At 49.4% G+C, this 25,117-nt stretch overlaps 1 protein-coding gene across 2 annotated transcripts in view; it reads right to left on the bottom strand.

Annotated features, from left to right (window-relative positions):
* PIK3AP1 (phosphoinositide-3-kinase adaptor protein 1) overlaps positions 1–25,117 on the bottom strand; it is a 235,529-nt gene that overhangs the window by 40,095 nt on the left and 170,317 nt on the right. For both annotated transcript variants that reach the window (XM_075347214.1, XM_075347216.1), the window contains one exon: positions 11,942–12,001. In XM_075347214.1, the coding sequence (XP_075203329.1) occupies positions 11,942–12,001 (60 nt within the window). The remainder of the gene's footprint in view (positions 1–11,941; positions 12,002–25,117) is intronic.

The following is a 25,117-nucleotide window of genomic DNA, read 5'->3' as shown; positions in this document are numbered from 1 at the left end:
ACACGCTACGAGATCGCTAAAGCAATCTCGTTGGGATCACGGAATTTGTGACGCACATCCGGCCGCGTTGTCGTTGTGTGTGACACCTATGAGCGATTTTGAATCATAGCAAAAACGTTCAAAATCGCTAATCGGTGACATGCCCCCCTATTCCCAATTATCGTTGCTGCTGCAGTAACAATGTTGTTCCTCGTTTCTGCGGCAGCACACATCGCTACTGTTACGTCCGGGTGGTGGAAGCACTGGACCGTACACCGATGTCCCCTGAAGAGGCAGCCAGGCCGGTCACCCCGCCAGAGGGTCCTGATGCACGGCAGCCGAAGCACTATAGGTAGCTGGACAGTCCGTAGAGGAAAGGTGGATGATGCTGAACCCACGGAGTTCTGGACGGTAGTCCGGGTGACGAGGCTCAGGGTCCGAGGCCGGGTTGTAGGGTCAGGCGGAATCCGGAACCTGCTGAGCGATGGAACGGGTCACCGAACGGAGCCAGGGACTGGAGACTGGCGGAGCTGCAGAGGTGGTGGGGCATCCGCCGAAGTCACCGTCAGGGTCCAGGGATGGACTTGGTTTGGAGCGACTGGCGTGGCAGGACAGGCTCTACGAGACAGGACAGGGTTAATGCAAGGTAAAGCACAAGGCAAAGCAACACGGGGACCTGAACACTAGCTTGCTAAACACGTAGAACAGGCCCCGCCCACCAGGAAAGAGAAACCTTATATACCCTGTACCTGTCTATGCAATATCCTCTTTCTGGGTGCTGGCCCTTTAAGAAAGGGTCAATGACCGCGCGCGCGCCCTAATGCGCATGCGCGAGGCCCGTGTGCCAGAAGCCAGTCCAGGAAGCGGTGAGGAGGAAGCAGGAGCGCCCGACTGGGAGTTCCACGTCGCAGAGGAGCGCCGGGAGCGGGGAGCTGGACGCATGGAGGCTGCAGGCGGGGACGAGGAGGCCGGGACCGGAGTGGTGAGCAGGGGACGCCGCCGGGGAGTGGGCCACGGGGACCGGAGAACGGGACCAGGGGACCGGGAAGCGTGACAGTACCCCCTCCCCCACGCCCCCCCCCCTGCAAGCGGGACAGGAAGGCACGAATCAGAGGAGTGCCAACATTCTCCCGGGGCTCCCAGGACCGATCCTCGGGACCATAACCCGCCCAGTCTACCAGGAAGTATTGCCGACCTCGCACGGTCTTCATGGCCACGATATCCCTTACCGCATAGATGTCATCGTCAGCAATAGGAGGGGGAGCAGTACCGACCTCAGCGGAGAAGGGACCAAGGACAACAGGCTTGAGCAAGGAGACATGGAAAGAGTTGGGTATCCGCATCGTGGCCAGAAGCTGCAGTTTGTAGGAGACTGCATTGATCCTGCTGATGATCTTAAACGGCCCGATGTAGCGAGGACCCAACTTGTACGAGGGTAACTTCAATCGGACATATCTGGATGCAAGCCAGACCAGATCACCTGGGGAGAAACACGGGGGATCCAGGCGCCTCTTGTCCGCATGTCTCTTCATCCGCAATGAAGCACGTTCTAGGGACGACTTGACAGAGTTCCATATGGCTGAAAAGTCCCGAACCAGAGAATCTGCTGCGGGGACGTCGGAAGCCGAGGATACTGGCAACGGGACAGAAGGCTGCAGTCCGTAAACGACCTGGAAGGGAGAGCTGGAGGTGGACTCACTGATGTGCTGGTTATGGGAGAACTCAGCCCAAGGTAGGAGCGTGGACCAATCGTCATGATGGATGTTGACGTAGTGGCGCAGGAAGGAGGTCAGGATCTGATTGACCCGTTCCACTTGGCCATTCGACTGAGGATGGTAGGCCGAAGAAAAGTCCAAGGACACTCCCAGATGTTTGCAGAGAGCCCTCCAGAAGCGCGAGGTAAACTGAGTTCCTCTGTCAGACACAATGTGTGCGGGGAAGCCATGCAAGCGGAATATGTGCTGTATGAAGGAGTCAGCTAGCTCCTGGGCAGAGGGCAGCCCTGCCATGGGAACGAAGTGGGCCATCTTTGAGAAGCGATCCACCACAACCCATATGACCGTGTGTCCGGAGGATATGGGTAAGTCCGTAATGAAGTCCATTGCGATATGTTGCCACGGAACGGAAGGAATGGGCAAAGGCAGAAGACGTCCATAGGGTAGGTGCTTGGGTGTCTTGTTCCGGGCACAGGATGGACAGGCTGAGACGAAGGTTGCGACGTCTTTACGGAGGGACGGCCACCAGTAGTGACGGACAATCGTACTCCAAGTCTTCTTCTGACCAGCATGGCCGGCGATCTTAGAAGCATGGCCCCAGTGCAGGACTCTCTGTCTGTCAGTATCTGAGACATAGGTTTTCCCAGGGGGTATCTGCGTTAGAGCGACAGGAGTCACACGGAATGACTTTACTGGGGTTGATGATGGGCTGGAACGTCTCCTCCTCCAACTCCACAGGCACGAAGGATCTGGACAGAGCGTCTGCCCGCACGTTCTTATCCGCAGGCCGGAAATGGAGTTGGAAATCAAATCGAGCAAAGAACAGGGACCAGCGGGATTGTCGTGGATTCAGTCTTTGGGCAGACCGCAGGTACTCCAGATTCTTGTGGTCCGTGTATATGATTACAGGGTATACAGCTCCCTCCAAGAGGTAGCGCCATTCCTCCAAGGCCAGCTTCACGGCCAGTAGCTCCCGATCCCCAATGGTGTAGTTGCGTTCGGGTGCCGAAAAGCTCTTGGAGAAGAATCCACAAGTGACCATCTTTCCGGAGGGGGAGTTCTGCATCAACACTGCCCCGGCTCCTGAGGAGGAGGCATCCACCTCTAAGGTGAACTGTCGGTTCAATTCAGGGCGATGGAGAACCGGGGAAGAAGCAAATGCCTGTTTCAAGGAGCAGAACGCGGCATCGGCCGCCGGGGACCAGTCCTTAGGATTAGCTCCTTTCTTAGTCAAGGCAGAGAGAGGTGCAGTCAAGGCAGAGAAATGCGGGATGAATTGACGGTAGTAGTTCGCAAAGCCGAGAAAGCATTGGATAGCCTTCAGTCCGGAAGGAGGAGGCCAGTTGATGATGGCAGACACTTTCTCTGGGTCCATCTGCAGGCCAGTGTCCGAGATTACATAACCCAGGAAGGGAAGAGACGACTTTTCAAAGATGCATTTCTCGTACTTGGCGTACAGACGATTCTCTCTAAGCCTCTGGAGGACTAGCTGCACGTTCTCTCGGTGGGTTTGTAGATCCGGAGAGAAGACCAGGATGTCGTCCATATACACCACCACACAGACATAGAGGAGATCTCTGAACACGTCGTTCACCAGTTCTTGGAAGACTGCCGGAGCATTACACAGACCAAAGGGCATGACACAATACTCGTAGTGCCCATCCCGAGTGTTGAATGCGGTTTTCCATTCGTCTCCAGAGCGAATGCGAACCAGGTTATAGGCCCCACGGAGGTCCAACTTGGTGAATACACGGGCTCCTCGGAGCCGATCGAATAGTTCGGGGATAAGCGGCAGAGGGTATTTATTCTTTACGGTGATCTGGTTTAATCCCCGGTAGTCAATGCAAGGGCGCAGGTCACCTTCCTTCTTTTTGACGAAGAAAAACCCTGCTCCGGCAAGGGACGAGGACCTCCGAATGAACCCCTTAGCTAGGCTCTCGGTGATATCGGCAGACATAGCTCGTGTTTCAGCAGGGGACAAGGGGTATATCCGTCCTCGAGGAGGCGTAGTTCCTGTCAGTAACTCGATGGCACAGTCGTAGGGACGATGAGGCGGTAGTACCTCTGACTCCTTTTTATCAAACACGTCCGTGAAGGACCAGTAGGCAGAAGGCAGTCCTGGTAGAGACTCTGGAACCGGAGGGTGTCGGACGGGCTGGATGGATTTCAGACATCTCTCGTGACACGAGGAGCTCCATCGGGTGATTTCACCTGTACTCCAGCTGACCGATGGTTCGTGTGTCCGTAACCATGGAAGTCCCAGCAGGATCTGATGAGACATGCGCGGGAGGACGTAGAAGGTGATCTTCTCGGTGTGCAGAGCACCGATCCGTACTTCCACAGGCTTGGTGATCAGTGAGACGGTGTCAGAGAGGGGTTTCCCATCAACAGAGGCGATCACCAGCGGTTTTTCTAGTGGAAGGACAGGCACCTGGTACTTATCCACCGTGGCCTGCTGGATGAAGTTGCCTGCTGCTCCGGAATCGAGGTACGCCTCTGCCGTGAACCGGGTCTCTTCTGTAGTGACTTGAATAGTCCAGGTAACGGAGTCTGAGAGAGTCCCAGCACCTAGGGTGGCCTCTCCTACCAAGCCTAGGCTTTGGAGTTTCCCGGCTTCTCGGGACAAGAGCGTAGCAGGTGTGTGCCATCACCGCAGTAGAAGCAGAGACCCTTTGCTAGTCGTTCTGCTCGGCGTTGTTCTGACTGCTTCAGGCGGTCAATCTGCATGGGCTCGGAGGTAGACACGCCAGGTGACGCCAACTGGGGAGCGATGAACTTCTGTGGTGGGGAGGAGTGCCGTATCGGACGCCTCTCGCGGGACACTTCTTTGGATCGTTCCTAGAAGCGAAGATCCACTCGAGTCGCTAGGGCAATCAGGGCATCCAGGGTGGACGGCACGTCACGACCAGCCAGCTCATCTTTAATACGACCCGAGAGTCCCTCCCAGAAGGCGGCGGTTAGGGCCTCATTGTTCCACCCGAGTTCCGAAGCCAAGGTGCGAAAACGAATGGCATATTGGCCCACCGTCAGAGTCCCCTGACGTAGCCGGAGGAGAGATGAGGCAGACGCGGAGGCGCGTCCGGGCTCGTCAAAGGTGCCACGAAATGCCTGCAGGAATTCCTGGATGTTGGTGGTTACCGGATCCTCCTTCTCCCACAAGGGGTTCATCCAGGCCAGTGCCTCTCCCTCTAGATGGGACATCATGAACGCGACCTTGGCTTGGTCAGAGGCAAAAAGGTGCAGCAGCAGCTTGAAATGGAGAGAGCATTGGTTGATGAATCCCCTGCAGGTCTTGGGATCTCCGGCGTATCGGGGTGGTGAGGCCAAACGAAGTTTGGAAGTATCCGAGGAGGCTGCCACGGGAGCTGTGGCCGTGGATTGTACAGTGGAAACCTGAGATGCCAAGGATGTGGCCGTCGCTTGTAGCGTGTTCAGGCGGGTATCCACAGAAGACATGAAGTTCAGCATGCGGGTCTGGGTCTCGCGCTGGCGTGTGAGTTCTTGCTGCAAGGCCGCTAGTGCTTCGGCGGGATCCATGGCCTGTTCTAGCTGTTACGTCCGGGTGGTGGAAGCACTGGACCGTACACCGATGTCCCCTGAGGAGGCAGCCAGGCCGGTCACCCCGCCAGAGGGTCCTGATGCACGGCAGCCGAAGCACTATAGGTAGCTGGACAGTCCGTAGAGGAGCAGGAAAGGTGGATGATGCTGAACCCACGGAGTTCTGGACGGTAGTCCGGGTGACGAGGCTCAGGGTCCGAGGCCGGGTTGTAGGGTCAGGCGGAATCCGGAACCTGCTGAGCGATGGAACGGGTCACCGAACGGAGCCAGGGACTGGAGACTGGCGGAGCTGCAGAGGTGGTGGGGCATCCGCCGAAGTCACCGTCAGGGTCCAGGGATGGACTTGGTTCGGAGCGACTGGCGTGGCAGGACAGGCTCTACGAGACAGGACAGGGTTAATGCAAGGTAAAGCACAAGGCAAAGCAACACGGGGACCTGAACACTAGCTTGCTAAACACGTAGAACAGGCCCCGCCCACCAGGAAAGAGAAACCTTATATACCCTGTACCTGTCTATGCAATATCCTGTTTCTGGGTGCTGGCCCTTTAAGAAAGGGTCAATGACCGCGCGCGCGCCCTAATGCGCATGCGCGAGGCCCGTGTGCCAGAAGCCAGTCCAGGAAGCGGTGAGGAGGAAGCAGGAGCGCCCGGCTGGGAGTCCCACATCGCAGAGGAGCGCCGGGAGTGGGGAGCTGGACGCATGGAGGCTGCAGGCGGGGACGAGGAGGCCGGGACTGGAGTGGTGAGCAGGGGACGCCGCCGGGGAGCGGGGAGCAGGCCACAGGGACCGGAGAATGGGACCAGGGGACCGGAAAGCGTGACAGCTACGTGTGACACCGCAGGAACGAGGAAGCTCTCCTTACCTGCGTCCCGCCAGCAATGAGGAAGGAAGGAGGTGGGCGGGATGTTCGTCCCGCTCATCTCCACCTCTCCGCTTTGATTGGGCGGTCACTTAGTGACGTCGCTGTGATGCTGAACGAACCGCCCCCTTAGAAAGGAGGCGGTTTGCCGGTTACAGCGACGTCGCAGAGCAGGTATGTGCGTGTGACGATGCCGTAGCGATAATGTTCGCTACGGCAGCGATCACCACATATCGGCCGTACGATAGGGGCGGGTGCTATCACGCTCGACATCGCAAGCATCAGCTAGCGATGTTGCAGCATGTAAAGCGGCCTTTAGACGGTTAATCATCATGTGAGGGTTGTAAGCCTCAATGGGGACCGTTTCGCTAATGTATGTAAAGTGCTGTGTAATTAATGGCGCTATATAAATGAATAAATATTATTACCATATTTTTTGGATTTTAAGACGTACTTTTCCTCCCAAACATTTTGGAGGAAAATGAGGGGTGAGTCTTAAAATCCGAATACAGCTTATCGGGATGTGGAAAATTGGCGCGGGAGGCTGTCTGTGCGGGCAGCCGCTGTGTGGGTGGCTCTCTGTGCGTCTGTCTGTGCGGCCGGCCGGGTGCCTCTCTGTGCGGGCGGCCAGGTGCTTCTCTGTGCGGGCGGCCAGCTGCCTCTCTGTGCGGGCGGCCTGCTGCCTCTCTGTGCGGGCGGCCTGCTGCCTCGCTGTGTGGGCGTGTGGCCAGCTGGTTGTGCGAGCTGTGGTGGCTGGCAGCGGAAGCTTCGGTGGCTGTGCAGCGGGTGTCCCAGATGCTCTGTCGGCAGTCCAGGCTTTAAATGATGGCGCCGGGAGTCAGTGCGTGCACAGATGGAGCTCTCAGCTGAGAGCTACATCTGCACACGAGCCGCTCCGGGCGCCATTTCTTTGAAGCCTGGACCACTAACAGAGCATCTGGGACACCCGCTGCAGCGGCCTGCTCCACACAGCTACAGCAGCTTCCGCTGCCAGCACAGACCCACCACTGCCAGCACAGACCCCACCGCTGCCAGCACAGACCCCACCAGGATCGCCCCTGCCTCCTGTGACACCACTCCACCACCGCTGCCGTCCCCCCTTCGGTAAGACAACTCCGGAATATAAGACGGACCCATTTTTTTTACCTTTTTTTCTCTAAATTTGGGGTGCGTCTTATAATTCGGTGCGTATTATAACACGAAATATACTGTATGTTATATTAGACCTGCGGGTGCAATGCTCGGCACATTATCACCTGGAAGCAGTTCTGGGAGAGTTGATCTAGGAGGCAGAGCTTAGATTAGAGCAGGCATTTGGGCAGGGTTTGTACACTTCCACCCTTTAATGCCGTTTATGTGGCACTAAAGGGTGTTTATAGCCTAATTTAACCTAATAAATAAATAAACTATTTTAAAACATGGCACAGTGGCAATTGGAATAATATTTTTAGGGCTTGATGTTAGCTGTGTAATTTCAACTGACATCAAGCCCAGGGGTTAGTAATTGAGAGGTGTCTAGCACACTAACCCAGTAATTCCCCCCAAAAAAACACAGACACAGCAAGAAATAGTTTATTTGAATAAAGACTCCCCCATACTATCCCTCGTTCACCAATTTATTATCAAAAATAATCCCACAAAGCTAAACAGTCTTAGTCCCCAATCCCTGAATGCAGCTCCAGCGACTGAATAGCAGTAGGGTACAGCTATTCATAGAAACCAGGTAGCCACGACAACTCATCAGGATAGCTGGGTCTCACGGAGTGCAGTGTTGAGCTGGCGGCACTGATGAGAGTTTTTGTCACTTCCCTGCGCCTGTGATTAGCTGTTCTTTACTGCTATTCATAGTCACTGGAGATGCATTCATGGAATGTGGATTAAGGTGGAGGAGCTTTGTGGGAACATTTTTGATAAGAAATTGGTGAACGAGAGATAAGGCCCCGTTACACGCAACGACATCGCTAACGAGATGTCATTGTGGTCATGGAATTCGTGACGCACATCCGGCCTCGTTAGCGATGTCGTTGCGTGTGACACGTACGAGCGACCGCTAACGATGCAAAATACTTACCAAATCGTTGGTTGTTGACACGTCCATTTCCCAAATGTCGTTGCTCGTTTAGGACGCAGGTTGTTCGTTATTTCTGGGGCAGCACACATCGCTACGTGTGACACCCCAGGAACGACGAACAACACTGTACCTGCGTCCTCCGGCAACGAGATGGGCGTGACTTTCATGCGACTGCTGTCTGCCCCTCCGCTTCTATTGGACGCCTGCCATGTGACGTCGCTGTGACGCCGCACGAACCGCCCCCTTAGAAAAGAGGCTGTTCACCAGGCACAGCGACGTCGCTAAGAAGGTAAGTACGTGTAACGGGTACTAGCGATATTGTGCGCCACGGGCAGCGATTTGCCCTTGACGCACAAACGACGGGGGCGGGTGCTTTCACGAGCGACATCGCTAGCGATGTCTCTGCATGTAAAGCCCCCTATAGAGCGGAGGAGCCTTTATTCAAATAAACAATTTTTTCCTGTGTGTGTGGTTACTAACATCAGTGCTTTATGCCAGCTGGCATTACACAATTGACAACAACCGCCAAAAATATTACCCCTATTCCCACTGCCCCAGGGCAATTGGGAAGATCTGGGCAATACGCCAAAATTGGCGAGCCTAATGAGATGTGCCACTTCTGGGGCAGCTTTGGGCTGGTATTTTTAGGTTGGGAAGGACAAATAACCTTGGATATTCCCAGCCTGATATTATAGGGGGGACCCCATGTCATTTTTTATTTCCCAGCAGCGACCTGGCAGTCAGAGATGCATCCAGGTATTTTCCCCATGCTGTTTCCATCAATTTCAGCATTTTTTCCAGCCTCCCTAACATTCCTGGGGGGTCTTCTGGAAGAATGCTGGCATTTCCCATTGACTTCCATCATGCTCATTACTAAAATTATTATTATTATTATTATTATTATTTATTTATAGAGCACCATTAATTCCATGGTGCTGTACATGAGAAGGGGGGTTACATACAAAATACGTATACAAGTTACAGTAGACAGACTAGTACAGAGGGAAGAGGGCCCTACCCTTGCGGGCTTACATTCTATAGGATTATGGGGAGGAGACAATAGGTGGGGTGTAGGTCAGGCGGCGGCTCCGCACGGTAGTCGGGCGGCAGCTCCGCACGGTGGTCGGGCGGCAGCTCCGCACGGTGGTCGGGCGGCAGCTCCGCACGGTGGTCGGGCGGCAGCTCCGCACGGTGGTCGGGCGGCAGCTCCGCACGGTGGTCGGGCGGCAGCTCCGCACGGTGGTCGGGCGGCAGCTCCGCACGGTGGTCGGGCGGCAGCGAGTTCATTGTAGATTGTAGGCATTTCTGAACAGGTGCGATTTCAGGTTCCGTTTGAAGTTTGCAAGGGTAGGGGATAGTCTGACGTGTTGAGGCAGCGAGTTCCAGGAGACTGGGGATGCTCGGGAGAAGTCTTGGAGTCGGTTGCGTGAGGAGCGAATGAGAGCGGAGGAGAGGAGGAGATCTTGGGAGGACCGGAGGTGACGTGTTGGAGTGTAGTGGGAGAGTAGTTCGGAGATGTACGGAGGGGAAAGATTATGCACAGCTTTGTAGGTCAGTGTTAGAAGTTTGAATTGGATACGGTGGAGGATTGGAAGCCAGTGGAGGGACATGCAGAGGGGAGAAGCGGGGTGGTATTGAGGAGAGAGGTGGATAAGTCGGGCAGCAGAGTTAAGGATGGACTGGAGAGGGGCGAGCGTGTTGGCAGGGAGGCCACAGAGGAGGATGTTACAGTAGTCGAGGCGGGAGATTATGAGGGCATGCACTAGCATTTTAGTAGATTGCAAATTGAGGAAAGGGCGGATTCTGGAAATATTTTTGAGTTGAAGACGGCAGGAGGTGGTGAGGGATTGGATGTGTGGTATGAAGGATAAGGCAGAGTCAAAGGTCACTCCGAGGCAGCGAACTTTGGGTACTGGCGAGAGCGTGGTGTTATTTATTGTAATAGATAGATCAGGTGGAGAGTGTAGGTGAGACGGAGGAAAGATGATTAGTTCAGTTTTGGCCACATTGAGCTTTAGGAAGCAAGAGGAGAAGAAGGAGGATATAGCAGATAGACATTTCGGGATTTTGGACAGCAGAGATGTGGCATCTGGGACAGAGAGGTAGATCTGGGTGTCGTCGGCATATAGGTGGTATTGGAAGCCATGGGACTTTATGAGTTGTCCCAGGCCAAATGTGTAGATAGAGAAAAGTAGGGGTCCTAGGACAGAGCCTTGAGGGACGCCAACAGAGAGATGGTGGGATGAAGAGGTTGTGTGGGAGTGGGAGACACTGAAAGTGCGATTTGAGAGGTATGAAGAGATCCAAGAGAGGGCAAGATCTCTGACACCAAGGGAAGAGAGGGTCTGTAATAGGAGGGAGTGGTCAACGGTATCGAAGGCTGAGGACAGGTCTAGGAGTAGGAGTATAGAGAAGTGCTTGTTCGCTTTGGCAGTAAGCAAGTCATTTGTGATTTTAGTCAGGGCAGTTTCGGTAGAGTGATGTGGACGGAAGCCGGACTGTAGGTTGTCAAAGAGAGCGTTAGAGGAGAGGTGGGAGGAAAGTTCAGCATGGACATGCTGTTCCAGGAGTTTTGAGGCAAGTGGGAGTAGTGATATGGGGCGATAGCTGGTAGTAGAGGTTGGATCGAGGGAAGGTTTCTTTAGGATAGGTGTGACTGTTGCATGTTTAAAGGCAGAGGGGAAGGTTCCAGTCGTTAAAGATAGGTTGAAGAGGTGGGTTAAGGCTGGAATAAGGATGGTGGTGAGGTTGGGAAGGAGGTGGGATGGCATGGGGTCAAGTGCGCAGGTGGTGAGGTGTGCTTTTGAGAGAAGACGTGCAAGCTCTCCTTCGGTGATGGTGGGGAGGAAGTTTATGGGAGAGGGGCAGTGGTCAGCTACATGAAGGGGTTGTGGTGGCTGAGCAGAGAAGACTTGCCTTATTAGGTCGATTTTTTCTTGGAAATAGGTGGCAAAGTCTTCTGCAGAAATGAGGGAGGTTGGAGGGGGCAGTGGCGGGCGAAGGAGGGAGTTGAAAGTGTTGAATAACTGTTTGGGGTTGTGTGTTAGAGAGGATATGAGGTTTCTGAAGTAATCGTGTTTAGCGGAGGTGAGGACTGAACGAAATGTGTGAATTGCATTTTTGAATGTGGTGAAAATCAAACCTGCCTGAGCGTCAGACCTGCTCGATTCAAACATTAAAGTTCTCACTCATCATTAGTACCAATTATATACACAGTTATTAAAACAGGATCCATCAGCCACATTAGGTCATTTCACATCTCCTCCTCCCTTCACAATCAACTTTGCAATTGCTCATTTGTTGAGTCAACACAAAAGATAGATGTACAGTCTGTGCATGGAGGCCAATGTACATGTGTTTCCTGTTACAACAAAAAATTAGTAAAAAAAATCGTCAGTAGCCAGTGTAAAAATTACAAGATATCTATTTTTTTCTTTTTAATAAAAATTGTGATATGGGAAAAAAATGCCAAAATTAAGAAAATATTTTTTAAACAAAAAAACTGATTTAAACAATGATCATTTCTGATGGTACATTTCAATTAAATTATCTAATAAAAGACCAATGTAGTGAAGAAACCATTCCTCACTTACTTTTAATGGCGTGCTGCTCTATTATTAATTTAAGGAACTAACTATAATTTTAAGTTCTGCTTCTGCTTCTGAACATCCATAAAGTGCTCATCCAAAGCCTATAAATCCCCGTGTTATATATATACATTATGAGTTGTAAATCATTCTCATTCACAAATACACTCACCTTTCGAAGGATCTGAAGACTCCACATAAACGTTCTCTTCCCTGGTTGGTCTTATACAAACTAGAATAGAAAAGAAAGAATTTTAATGATTGCCTTTATTTTTTAAAAGGAACACTCCAGGGAAAAAAACCCCGACACATTGCAGGGTCTTTAGGAGTGATGCCTAGTTCTAGCTTAGATATTTTTGTAGTCAATACCCCTCTGGCCCTGCACTAGGCAAAACCCACAGGTATCAGTATTTCTGCATATCTGGGAACATTTTGTACATTGTTTCTCAAACGATATACATTAACCATGTGTTATTACTTTCTGAAAACCATTGGTTTTCCAATATTTGTTTCCTAAAAATGTGCAATGTTCAAAGTAGTAGCCCAATTATCTGGCAAAAATATCCCATGATACTTTGACTTCAAATTCTACAGTTTTTAGAAGACAAAAATCACCAATGTGATTGATCACCTATGGTGCAAATGATGATAAATTCTATTCCTCCTTTTGTCTACCGCCAAAATGATTGATATTTCTACAGCCTGACATTACCGGAGCATTCTATAGATTCCCTTCTAGATACACCACGGCTGGGGAGATACAGGTATGACTGAAAGTGTTGACATCATTTAAATTGTTCCAGTAAATGGCATATTTGTCCCTGAAAATTATTATTATTTTGTCTTGTTTTGTGATACACATTTTTATTTCCTTTGTGTGTATTGAAACAAAACACTGAAAAAAGGCAGATTGGACATAATTTCACACAAACTCCCCAAAATGGGCCAGATATTGGCAGCTTTCCAAAATTGTGGGTGGACAACTTTGTTTCAGGCAAGAAATCCTCGTTCAAACTCATCTATCGCAAGTAACAGACATGGGCAATCTGAAAATCACACCTGAAACCAAGTAAAAAGGGGAGAAGTTGACTTAATCTTTGCATTGTGTGTCTGTATGGGCCACACTAAGTATGGAGAACAGAAAGAGGAGAATAGAACTGCCCGAGGACTTGAGAAACAAAATTGTTGAAAAATATCAACAATTTGAAAGTTACAAGTCCATCTCCAGAGAGATGCTCCTTGATGTTTCTCTTTCCACAGTGCTTACAGCAAAGATGGAACCACAGCTGTATATTGCCCAGGCCAAAAGACTACTACTCCAGCAGGATACAGCTAAACCCCCACTAAGGGGAGGCATCACAGGTGCAGGAGGAGCAAATCACACACACTTCCAAACATGGAGGAGACGATTGCTAGATGGTAAAACTACACACTGATGGCTTGCATAGAGCCCTGTTCACACTAGAAGATGCACAGTCACAAACCCGCAGCCTATTAGGCAACGGCAATACTATTAGATCAGGCGGCGTGCCAAGCCATACCCCAAATGCGTACTACATAGGGATAGGAACTCTAATAGCAAGGCCTAACAGAAAGGGGCCTGGCTATATCCTGTAAATAAAAATATGAGGTTTTTTGTTAGCATTATGGACATAAGATGGAAGCCTACAACCCTCGTCATGGGAACCTCATGCTTGTAGGTCCGTACAGAATAAATAATATAAAAAAGCAAAAAAGAGGAATAAATATCATTACTTACAGCAAAGATGCAACTGCAGCTGTATATTGCCCAGGCCAAAAGACTACTACTCCAGCAGGATACAGCTAAACTTCCACTAAGTGGAGGCATCACAGGTGCAGGAGGAGCAAATCACACACAGTGTGCAACATAATCAAGAAGTTAAAAACCCTATATATATATATAGAGAGATAGATATATATATATATATATATATATATATATATATATATATACCGTAGTTGCCAGGAAACCAAAGAGGACCACAAGTGAAGAATATGGTGTAGTTGTATGACCCCAAACATACTTCAAGAAGAAGCGAAAAATGGAAAATGAAAGCTCTAAAGAGATCTGAAGTGGCAGCAATGAGTCCAGATATAAATCCCATTAAACACCTGTGGAGAAATCATAAAATTGCTGTTGGGAGCAGGTGCCCTTCAATTATGAGAGACCTGGAGCAGTTTGCAAAAGAACAGTGGTCCAAAATTCCAATTGAGATATACAGTATAAGAAGCTTGTTCATAGTTATAAGAAGCGATTGATTACAGTTATTTATTCCAAAGGGTGGGCTACCAAATAATCTGTTGAGAGTGCCAACATTTCTATTCAGCCAATTTTTGGAGTTTTATGTGAAATTATGTCCAATTTGCCTTTTTTTCTTTTTTTTTGTGTTGTTCCAATAAACACAAAGGAAGTAAAACAAAACATGTGTGATTGCAATACTTTTCTGGAAGAAATGCTTCATTTTCTGGAACAATTTCAAGGGTGCCAGCACTTTTGACCATGACTGTATGTGTGTATGCATTATACATTTTCTTTCTCCACCTAGCCACATTTGTCGGCAATTAGGTATTCTTTTGCTATATTATTTTTTGCCATTGATGTTATATTTTTTGTTGTCTTTTGCCCTTTATTTTGCAGTGGCCATATCTATATTAACACAGTTATTATGATATTTGAATATATATTGCATTATTTAGTATCTAGGTAGTGACGGTAGGTCTAGCTTAGGGCTTCTTGTCATGGTTTGCCCTGATGCTGTGGTCCTTGGTTCAAATCCCACCAAGGACAACATCTGCCAAGAACTTGTTTCTCCCTGTGTTTGTTGCACTTTCGCAGCGTGTGACACCAATGAGCGATGATCAACGAGCGCAAAAACGTGAAAAATCATTGCTCGTTGACACGTCGTTCATTTCCTTAATATCGTTTCTGCTGCAGGTACGATGTTGTTCGTCGTTCCTGCGGCATCACACATCGCTATGTGTGACACCGCAGGAACGACGGTCATCTCCTTACCTGCGTCCACCGGCAATGAGGAAGAAAGGATGTGGGCGGCATGTTCCAGCTGCTCATCTCTGCCCCTCCTCTGCTATTGGACGGCTGCCGCTGTGACGCTGCACGAACCGCCTTCTTAGAAAGGAGGCGGATCGCTAGCCAGAGCGACATCACAGAGAAGGTAAGTCCGTGTGACGGGTGTAATCAATGTTGTGCGCCACGGGCAGCGATTTGCCCCGTGACGCACAACCGACGGGGGCGGGTACGCTCACTAGCGATATCGGTACCGATATTGCAGCGTGTAAAGTACCCTTTACTCTGGTTTACGCTCTCATTCCAAAGGCATACTCATAGGGACAAGGAATTCTAGCAATGTCTGTTAGGCCCCCTTCACACGTCCGTGAAAAACACGCACGTGTGTTACGGGCCGTTTTTCGGGTCCGTGTCCCGTTTTTGTGTCCGTTTTTATGGTCCGTGTGGCACCTGTGTGAATTGCGTATGCTAGCCGTGTTTGTGTGCAGAACGTCCGTGTGTGCGTGTGGAATTAACGTGTATGTGTACGTGGAATGTCCGTGTGGAATGTCCGTGTGTGTGATGCACAATGTCGTTTATAAATGTCGGCTGACGGCAGACAGAGTTGCGCGATGAGAATGAACTCGGGTGAACTTCACCCGACTTCATCCTCATACCGCGGCTCTGTCTGTGTCGAGTACTGATTAGCGGTCACCTGTGAAGGATTCACCGGTGACCGCTAATCCCCCGAGTGACTGAAGTTTCCCCCCCTCTCTCATACTCACCGTTCCTCGATCTCCGGCGCAGCGCTGCACGGCATTCACACGGCTGCGGCGGCTTTTACTATTTTGAAAAAGCCGGCCGCTCATTAAACAATCTCGTATTCCCTGCTTTCCCCGCCCACCGGCGCCTATGATTGGTTGCAGTGAGACACGCCCCCACGCTGAGTGACAGGTTTCACACTGCACCCAACCACAGCAGCCGGTGGGCGTGTCTATACTGTGCAGTAAAATAAATAAATAAATAATTAAAAAAAAACGGCGTGCGGTTCCCCCCAATTTTAATGCCAGCCAGATAAAGCCATACGGCTGAAGGCTGGTATTCTCAGGATGGGGAGCTCCACGTTATGGGGAGCCCCCCACCCTAACAATATCAGTCAGCAGCCGCCCAGAATTGCCGCATACATTATATGCGACAGTTCTGGGGCTGTACCCGGCTCTTCCCGATTTGCCCTGGTGCTTTGGCAAATCGGGGTAATAAGGAGTTATTGGCAGCCCATAGCTGCCAATAAGTCCTAGATTAATCATGTCAGGCGTCTATGAGACACCCTCCATGATTAATCTGTAAATTACAGTAAATAAACACACACACACCAGAAAAAATCCTTTATTAGAAATAAAAACACACACATATACCCTGGTTCACCACTTTAATCAGCCCCGAAAAAGCCCTCCATGTCCGGCGTACTCCAGGATGGTCCAGCGTCGCATCCAGCGCTGCTGCATGGAGGTGACAGGAGCTGCAGCAGACACAGCCGCTCCGGTCACCTCCACACAGCAACTGAAGACAGCCGCGCGATCAGCTGCTGTCACTGAGGTTACCCGCTGTCACTGGATCCAGTGACAGCGGGTAACCTCAGTCACAGCTCAGCTGATCGCACGGCTGTCTTCATTAGCTGCGTGGAGGTGACCGGAGCGGCTGTGTCTGCTGCAGCTCCTGTCACCTCCATGCAGCAGCGCTGGATGCGACGCTGGACCATCCTGGAGTACGCCGGACATGGAGGGCTTTTTCGGGGCTGATTAAAGTGGTGAACCAGGGTATATGTGTGTGTTTTTATTTCTAATAAAGGATTTTTTCTGGTGTGTGTGTGTTTATTTACTGTAATTTACAGATTAATCATGGAGGGTGTCTCATAGACGCCTGACATGATTAATCTAGGACTTATTGGCAGCTATGGGCTGCCAATAACTCCTTATTACCCCGATTTGCCAAAGCACCAGGGCAAATCGGGAAGAGCCGGGTACAGTCCCAGAACTGTCGCATCTAATGTATGCGGCAATTCTGGGCGGCTGTTGGCTGATATTGTTAGGGTGGGGGGCTCCCCATAACGTGGAGCTCCCCATCCTGAGAATACCAGCCTTCAGCCGTATGGCTTTATCTGGCTGGCATTAAAATTGGGGGAACCGCACGCCGTTTTTTTTTAATTATTTATTTATTTATTTTACTGCACAGTATAGACACGCCCACCGGCTGCTGTGATTGGGTGCAGTGTGACACCTGTCACTCAGCGTGGGGGCGTGTCTCACTGCAACCAATCATAGGCGCCGGTGGGCGGGGAAAGCAGGGAATAGGAGATTGTTTAATGAGCGGCCGGCTTTTTCAAAATAGTAAAAGCCGCCGCAGCCGTGTGAATGCCGTGCAGCGCTGCGCCGGAGATCGGGGAACGGTAAGTATGAGAGAGGGGGGAAACTGACCGACAGACTGTGAGAGAGGGACAGACAGACAGAGAGACCGACAGAGAGACAGAGAGACTGACCGACGGACTCAGGGAGATGACCGACATACACAGAAATAGAAAGAATAGCCGACATCACTAGAAATAAAAACACCAAACGGACACGGACTATAGGTAGATGCATACATGTTTACTAACGTGTGTGCACATACCCATAGACTTTCATTGTGTCCACGTGTGTGTGCTCCGTGCAGATAACGGACATGCATCCGTGCAAAACGCAAACACATACGGATCACGGACACGCACACACGAACATAATGAAATAACGGACGTGTGACCACAATCATAGATTAACATTGGTGCACGTTTGGCCGTGTCTCCGGTATATATACGGAAACGGAACAAACACGCACGTGTATCACGGACGTGTGAAGGGGGCCTTAAAGGAATTATAGCAATGTCATGTCCCTAAACACCATCAACCTGCAGATATAGGGTTAGTCTGCAGGTTAATAATGTTACAATGCTGTCTGGGGTTTTACTGAAAGGGTGGCTACCAGGAGAAAATAAGCTTTATTCCTCCTGGGAGCAACTGTCTTTCAGTCATAAAGGCATGCCTGCAGCTTCTACACTCTCCGCACAGTACACAGTGAGCAGCAGTTGTAAGAACCACCCCTGCACTTTGATTGACAGCATGGTCTGCAGTGCAACTGTGAGGGAAGAGCTGTCAATCGGAGAGCCAGGGTACCCTTACAGTCACATCTCACTGTGTACTGAGCAATGACTACCCGCTCCAGGCATGCCTTTATGATGAAAACCGGCAGCTACTGGGATGGATAAAGTTCATTTCATCCTGGTAGCTGTGCTTTCAGTAAGGCATCTGACAGCATTGAAATGCTATTAAGATTAGAGGGTGCTTTACACGCTACGACATCGCTAACGATATATCGTCGGGGTCACGTCGTTAATGAGGCACATCCGGCGCCGTTAGCGACATCGCAGCATGTGACACCAATGAGCGACGATCAACGTGCACAAAAACATGAAAAATCATTACTCGTTGACACGTCGTTCATTTCCTTAATATCGTTGCTGCTGCAGGTACGATGTTCGTTGTTCCTGCGGCAGCATACATCGCTGTGTGTGACACCGCAGGAGCGACTAACATCTCCTTACCTGCGTCCACCGGTAATGAGAAAGGAAGGAGGTCGGCGGCGTGCTCCGGCAGCTCATCTCCGCCCCTCCTCTGCTATTGGACGGCTGCCGTGTGATGTCGCTGTGACGCCACACGAACCGCCCCCTTAGAATGGAGGCGGATCGCCGGCCAGAGCGACGTCGCAGGGAGGGTAAGTCCGTGTGACGGGTGTAAGCGATGTTGTGCGCCACGGGCAGCGTTTTGCCCGTGTCACACAACCGATGGGGGCGATATTGGTACCGATATCGCAACGTGTAAAGTACCCTTAACACTATATCTGCAGTTTAATAGCATTTGGTTATATGACACGTTTCCTATAAGTTCTGGTGCTTTTTATGTGCTTTAGTACAACATTGCTGAATGTGAATCTGTGATTTATTAAAGGGAATCTGTCACCAGGTTTTTGCTGCCCCATCTGAGAGCAGCATGATGTAGTAAAAGAGACACTGATTCCAGGGATGTGTCACTTAGTTTACTGGGTGCTGCAAATGTGACACAATCAGAATTCTTAGATGTAGCAGAACTCAAAAAACTAAAGGCCACGTCTCACTAAGCGACATCGCTAGCGACATTGCTGCTGAGTCACGTTTTTTGTGACGCAACAGCGATCTTGCTAGCGATGTCACTGTGTGGGACATCCAGCAACAACCTGGCCCCTGCTTTGAGGTCACCGGTCGTTGCTGAATGTCCTGGACCATTTTCTGGTCGTTGCTCTCCCACTGTGAAGCACACATCGCTGTGTTTGACAGCGAGAGAGCAACGATCTGAATGTGCAGGGAGCAGGGAGCCGGCTTCTATGGACGCTGGTAACCATGGTACACATTGGGTAACCAAGCAAAGGCTTATCTTGGTTACTCGATATTTACCTTGGTTACCAGCGTCCATAGCTTCTTGAAGCCGGCTCGCTGCTCTCTGCACACGTAGCCAAGGTAAACATCGGGTAACTATAAGCAAAGCGCTCTGCTTAGTAACCAGATGTGTACTATGGTTACCAAGCACAGCGTCATTACACGGGTCGCTGGTGGCTGATCTCTGATCGCTGTGGAGATCTGCCTGCACAGCTCACCAGCGACCATGTAGCGACGCTCCAGCGATCCCTGCCAGGTCAGATCGCTGGTGGGATCCCTGGAGCGTCACTAAGTGTGATGGTACCTTAACTCCATCGACACCACAGATCTCTGTGTACTATTGACAGTGAGATGCTAATCAGAGGAAGGGCATGGTTGGTCTAGCAGTCCTGGGAGCTGTGATAATCACCTGGTGATAAAACATTAATTTTAAGTAAACTACAGTACACAGTCTGATAAGTGATAGATCGCTGAATTTAATGTTTTTTTAACTTCTACCTTATGCTGTCCTCAGATTACATAATAAAAAATGTAGAAAAATTCCCTTTTAAGAAATGTTTTGCACTCTTTATATAAAGTTAAAACCAGAAGTTTACATACACTTTCTAAAAAGACACATCTGCAGGTTTTTCTCACTCTGACATGAAATCAGAATAAACCTTTCCTATTTTAGGTCAATTAGGAAAAAAAATATATATTTGCCAAATGACAGAATAATGAGAGAGAATGTTTTAAGGCATTTTTATTAGTTTCTGCAAAGTCAAAAGTTTACATACATTTCATTAGTAGTTGGTTCCATTGTCCTTACACTGTATGACTTTGGTCAAACGTTTTGGATCTCCTTCACCAAGCTTCAAACAATAGTTGGTAGGAATTTGGACTAATTCCTCCTGACAGACTTGGTGTAACTGAGCCATGTTTGTAGGTCACTTTGCTCTCATCAGCCTTTTCAGCTTTGCTCATAAATTTTCAAAAAAATTGAGATAAGGGTTTTCTGATGGCCACTCCAAAACATTGACTTTGTTATCCTTAATCCACTTTATAACTAGTTTGGCAGTATGCTTTGGGTCATTGTCCATTTGGAGAGATCCATTTCCACCCAAGCTTTAAGTTCCTGGTTGATGTCTTGAGATATTGCTTCAGTATTGCCCCATAATCTTCTTTCCTCATGTTGCCATCTATTTTGTGAAGTGCACCAGTCCCTCCTGCAGCAACACAACCCTACACATGATGCTGCCACCCCCGTGTTTCACAGTTGGGATGGTGTTCTTAGGCTTCTTGTAACGCCTGCCTGGATCAACAGACTCAGGTGGGATGTAATGGACAGACTAGATGGAAGCCACTCACCAAGCAGGACCCCCAGAACCCTGAAACCCTTTAACCCCTATACAGGGATTTGGAATTACACAGGGCCCTGGAGATCACTACCTGTGGAAGGCTGCAGTCCAATGAGAGTAGTCGTCAGGCAGGGTCAAACCAGGAATAGCAGAACAGGGACAGAATCGGCAGACAAGGACGTAATCAGAAAACGTAGCAGAGGTCAAATCCAGATCGGGCAGCGAGGTACAAAAACAGCAGGCAGAAGGGTAGTCAGAAAACACGCAGAAGTCAGCACACAGGAATCACAAAACAGAATAGGGCAGACCAGGAGCCAGGAAATCAGAACTATCTCTGGCAGAGGTGAGCAGACAGGAGGGGAGCTAAGAAGGGTGTGGTGTCTTCCCATTGGCTGTAGCTGAACGCTGGCAACTTCAGCTGGAAGACACACGCCACCCGCAGTCAGCCAGTGGTACTGCAGATCCCAAGATAACCCAGCCCAGTGGATGATCAGAGCCTGCGCCCACCGGTGCCACTGGCATCGACTCCTCTCCAATCACCAGCACCGTTCACGGCAGGAACATGGCGTTGCCTGGCGATCGGAGCAGAAGTCGCTGGAGCGGACCTCGGTGGTGACGTAACACTTCTCTCTTTTTCCTCCAAATGTAATGATGGTCATTATGGCCAAACAGTTCAATATTATTTTCGACAGACAACAGGACATGTGTCCAAAAATGAAGGTCTTTGTTCCTGTGTGCATTTGCAAACATTGATCTGGCTTTTTATGTCTTTTTTGGAGTAATTTCTTCTTCCTGGCATAGTGGCCTTTCTGCCAATGTTGATATAGTACTCATTTCACTGTGAATAATGGCACAAGCTTGCCAGCTTCAGCCAGCATCTTCACAAGGTCTCTTGCTTTTGTCTTTGTTTTGTCACTGGCTAGTGAAATGGCCATTGGCCATTGGGAGACATTAGCCCCACCAATGTAATAATAAACAGGCAGAGAAAGGTAGGCAGACAGGGGGATACGACACAACACAAACTTGATAGCTGCAAAAGCACGACTCCAACAACTGGAAAGGCAGTAGAAGTCCAGGAGCTCCTAGAGATGTGCAGTCACGTAGGACAGGGCCAGGTCCATGTTTTTGTGGGCCCTGGGCGAAAGAGTCTCAGTGGGCCCCATCCATAAATAGACATGCACAGATACATACACATACAGGCGTACATTCACATACCGTATTTTTCGGACTATAAGACGCACCTGACCATAAGATGCACCCTGGTTTTAGAGGAGGAAAATAGGAAAATAAAATTTTAACAAAAAAATGTGGTCATGACACACTGTTATGGGGCGAGGATCTGCTGCTGACACTATTATGGGGGTAATGTCACCAAATTCTCTACTAAGGTACCCCATTCTGTTAACGATCCTCCTGCCTTGTATATGATCCTGCTCATATACCCCCATCCTGCTCATATACCCCCATCCATCCTGCTATATACCCCCCATCCTACTCATATACCCCCATCCATCCTGCTATATACCCCCATCCTGCTCATATACCCCCATCCATCCTGCTATATACCCCCCATCCTGGTCATATACCCCTATCCATCCTGCTCATGTAGCATACAGCCCCATATAGCACAGTACAGGCCCAGATAGTATTAGGCACCTTCATGTAGTATACAGCCCGTATATAGCACAGTGCAGACCCACATAGCATTAGGCACCTTCATGTAGTATACAGCCCCATATAGCACAGTGCAGAGCCAGATAGCATTAGGCACCTTCATGTAGAATACAGCCCCATGGTCGTCTGGCCACAGTGATGAAATACATACACACTTCTCTTCGTTCCCCCGCTGCTCCGGTCTCCTCGGCGCGTCCACTGCTGTCACTCGATCTGACCTCACTGCAGGCACGCAGTGATGACGTCACCGCGCTCCGCTGCAGTCCTGTCAGAGCACGGACACTCCAGACACAGTGGGGAGAATGATGAGAGAGGGAGTGCACCGCTCCGTCTCTCATCATTGCTTTCCATTGTATCGGCAACTGCAATGCCGATACAATTGAAAGCGCGATCCTCGGCGGGGGAGAGGCCGGTGACAGTACGGCCACCGGGCCCACCTGAGTAGCAGTGCCCCACTCCTCCTCCCACCGCGAGTGGGCCCCCCCGGCAGCCCAGGGCCACGGCATTTGACTGGGTTTGCCAGGTGCTGACGCTGGCCTTGACCTTGGTGGTCAGTAACATAAGATTCTATTTCCGGCGGAAGCTCAAGGATGGATGCGGCTACTTAAAGAAGATAAGAGGGGTAACACACCAGTTGAAACACTCCATATAAGAGGCTAGGGAGCTCAGGTATCAGCTTGATGTGAGTCCAGGAGGTGTCCCCTCACCTCTCTCACTAGCTGCAGGGCCCACCGTTGTAATAGTGCTCCATTGTCCCTCTTGTTTGTTGTGTGTTGTGAAGTACACCAGACTTCCGTGGGTCTGAGCGCAGATGTCACGCAGTGTATTTAGACACAGACTACTCTGAGCGTGACATTACAGTATTTGTGGCCCAATAATGACTGAAGCTCAGATCACAGGACCGTCACACATCTTTCAACCGCGAAAGATACTTGTGATCAAAAATGCGTACGAAAAAGTACACATACAAGGAGTACTATATTCAAATATATATATTTTTTTATTATTTTATTTTGCAAAAAGTCAAATATACAAGCAAACATATAAAAACACAATCATGTAACATGAAAATGACGGTATTTTGCGGGGGACTCCTATAAGATGGGAGTAATCAAGTGTCCAGCATTAAATGTCTAGATGGTAGTTATAAACGACCATCATATATAATATGGTGTGACAGTAAGTATCAATAGGTGGAATAGTCCAAATTATGACATCATGTGCCTTTGGGCGATTCATCAGGTATTAGTGACCAGAATAATAAAGGATTGTAGTATCCTACCTATAGAAACGCACATAAGCACAGTGAGTGATATCAGAAGTAAAGACTAGTTGAATGAACTGCAGCATATTCAGAACAAGTCATCAGGTACTGATAGGTAGTAAAAGGATTAAGTATCTACACAAACAAGTGGTGTCAGAGGTAAAGACTAGTTCAATACACTGCAGCATGTTTAGGGCGAGTCATCAGATACCAATAGGTAGTAAAAGGATTAAGTATCCTGCATAAGGTGACTCACCCATAGAAGAAAAATCAGATGGTCAGAATGCTGGGCACAATGACAGATAAGCCGACCCGTCCTGTACGCGCGTATCGCGTAGGCAGCTTCTTCAGCAGAATAGGGAAGGTCAAGATACTCGTGACATACTCTTAAGGGTGCTTTACACGCTGCGATAGCTAGCAATGTCATGCGCGATAGCACCCGCCCCTGTCGTTCGTGCGACATTTGGTGATCGCTGCCATATCGAACATTATCGCTACGGCAGCGTCGCACGCACATACCTTTTCAGCGACGTCGCTGTGACCGCCAAACAATCCCTCTTTCAAGGGGAGGTGCGTTCGGCATCATAGCGACGTCACTGCGGCTTCACTAAGCGGCCGCCCAATAGCAGAGGAGGGGCGGAGATGAGCAGCCGCAATATGCCGCCCACCTCCTTCCTTCCTCATTGCCAGTGGACGCAGGTAAGGAGATGTTCGTCGTTCCTGCGGTGTCTCACATAGCGATGTGTGATGCCGCAGGAACGATGAACGACATCGTACCTGCAGCAGCAACGATATTATGAAAAGGAGCGACGTGTCAACGATCAACGATTTTTTCTGTTTTTGCAATTGTTGATCGTCGCTCCTTGGTGTCACACGCTGCGATGTCGCTACCGGCGCCGGATGTGCGTCACTAACGGTGTGACCCCGACTATATATCGTTAGCGATGTCACAGCGTGTAAAGCATCCTTTAGTGTATGTAAACTTTTCACTTTGCAGAAAGTAATAAAAATGCCTTAAAACATTCTCTCTCTCATTACTCTGCATTTGGCAAATATAAATAATTTTGGTTCCTAATTGACCTAAAACGGGAAAGGTTTTTTCTGATTTCATGTCAGATAGTGAGAAAAACCTGCAGATGGGTCTTTTTAGATAGTATATGTAAACTTCTGGGTTCAACTGTACTTGCATGTCCACAACTTTGTTCATACAACCTCTATTTCTGATGATTCCTCTTGTTATCATTTATAGTGAAACTAATTATAATAAGAGCTATACATTCTCAATGAAGATCAGAGGCTTTTTCTGAACGTTTGAACTTAAAAAAAATTCAGCAGTTCAAAAAATACACGCATGTCCTAATTCTTAAGAAAAATGTATTTTTTTAAAAAAAATAAATGTATAGTATTTGACAGTAAATATTAAGCAATATAACTGTTATGGCTTAAATAGGAATACTGCTTTAACTTTATACTGTAGCATATGTTATGTTAAGGCCCAGTCAGACACAACGACTTACCAGCAATCCCAAAAACGATGCAACCTGGGT

The sequence above is a fragment of the Anomaloglossus baeobatrachus genome, chromosome 5 (genome assembly GCF_048569485.1).
Source record: "Anomaloglossus baeobatrachus isolate aAnoBae1 chromosome 5, aAnoBae1.hap1, whole genome shotgun sequence".
In the NCBI taxonomy this organism is placed as follows: Eukaryota; Metazoa; Chordata; class Amphibia; order Anura; family Aromobatidae; genus Anomaloglossus; species Anomaloglossus baeobatrachus.
This window is presented reverse-complemented; position numbering and strand designations above follow the sequence as displayed.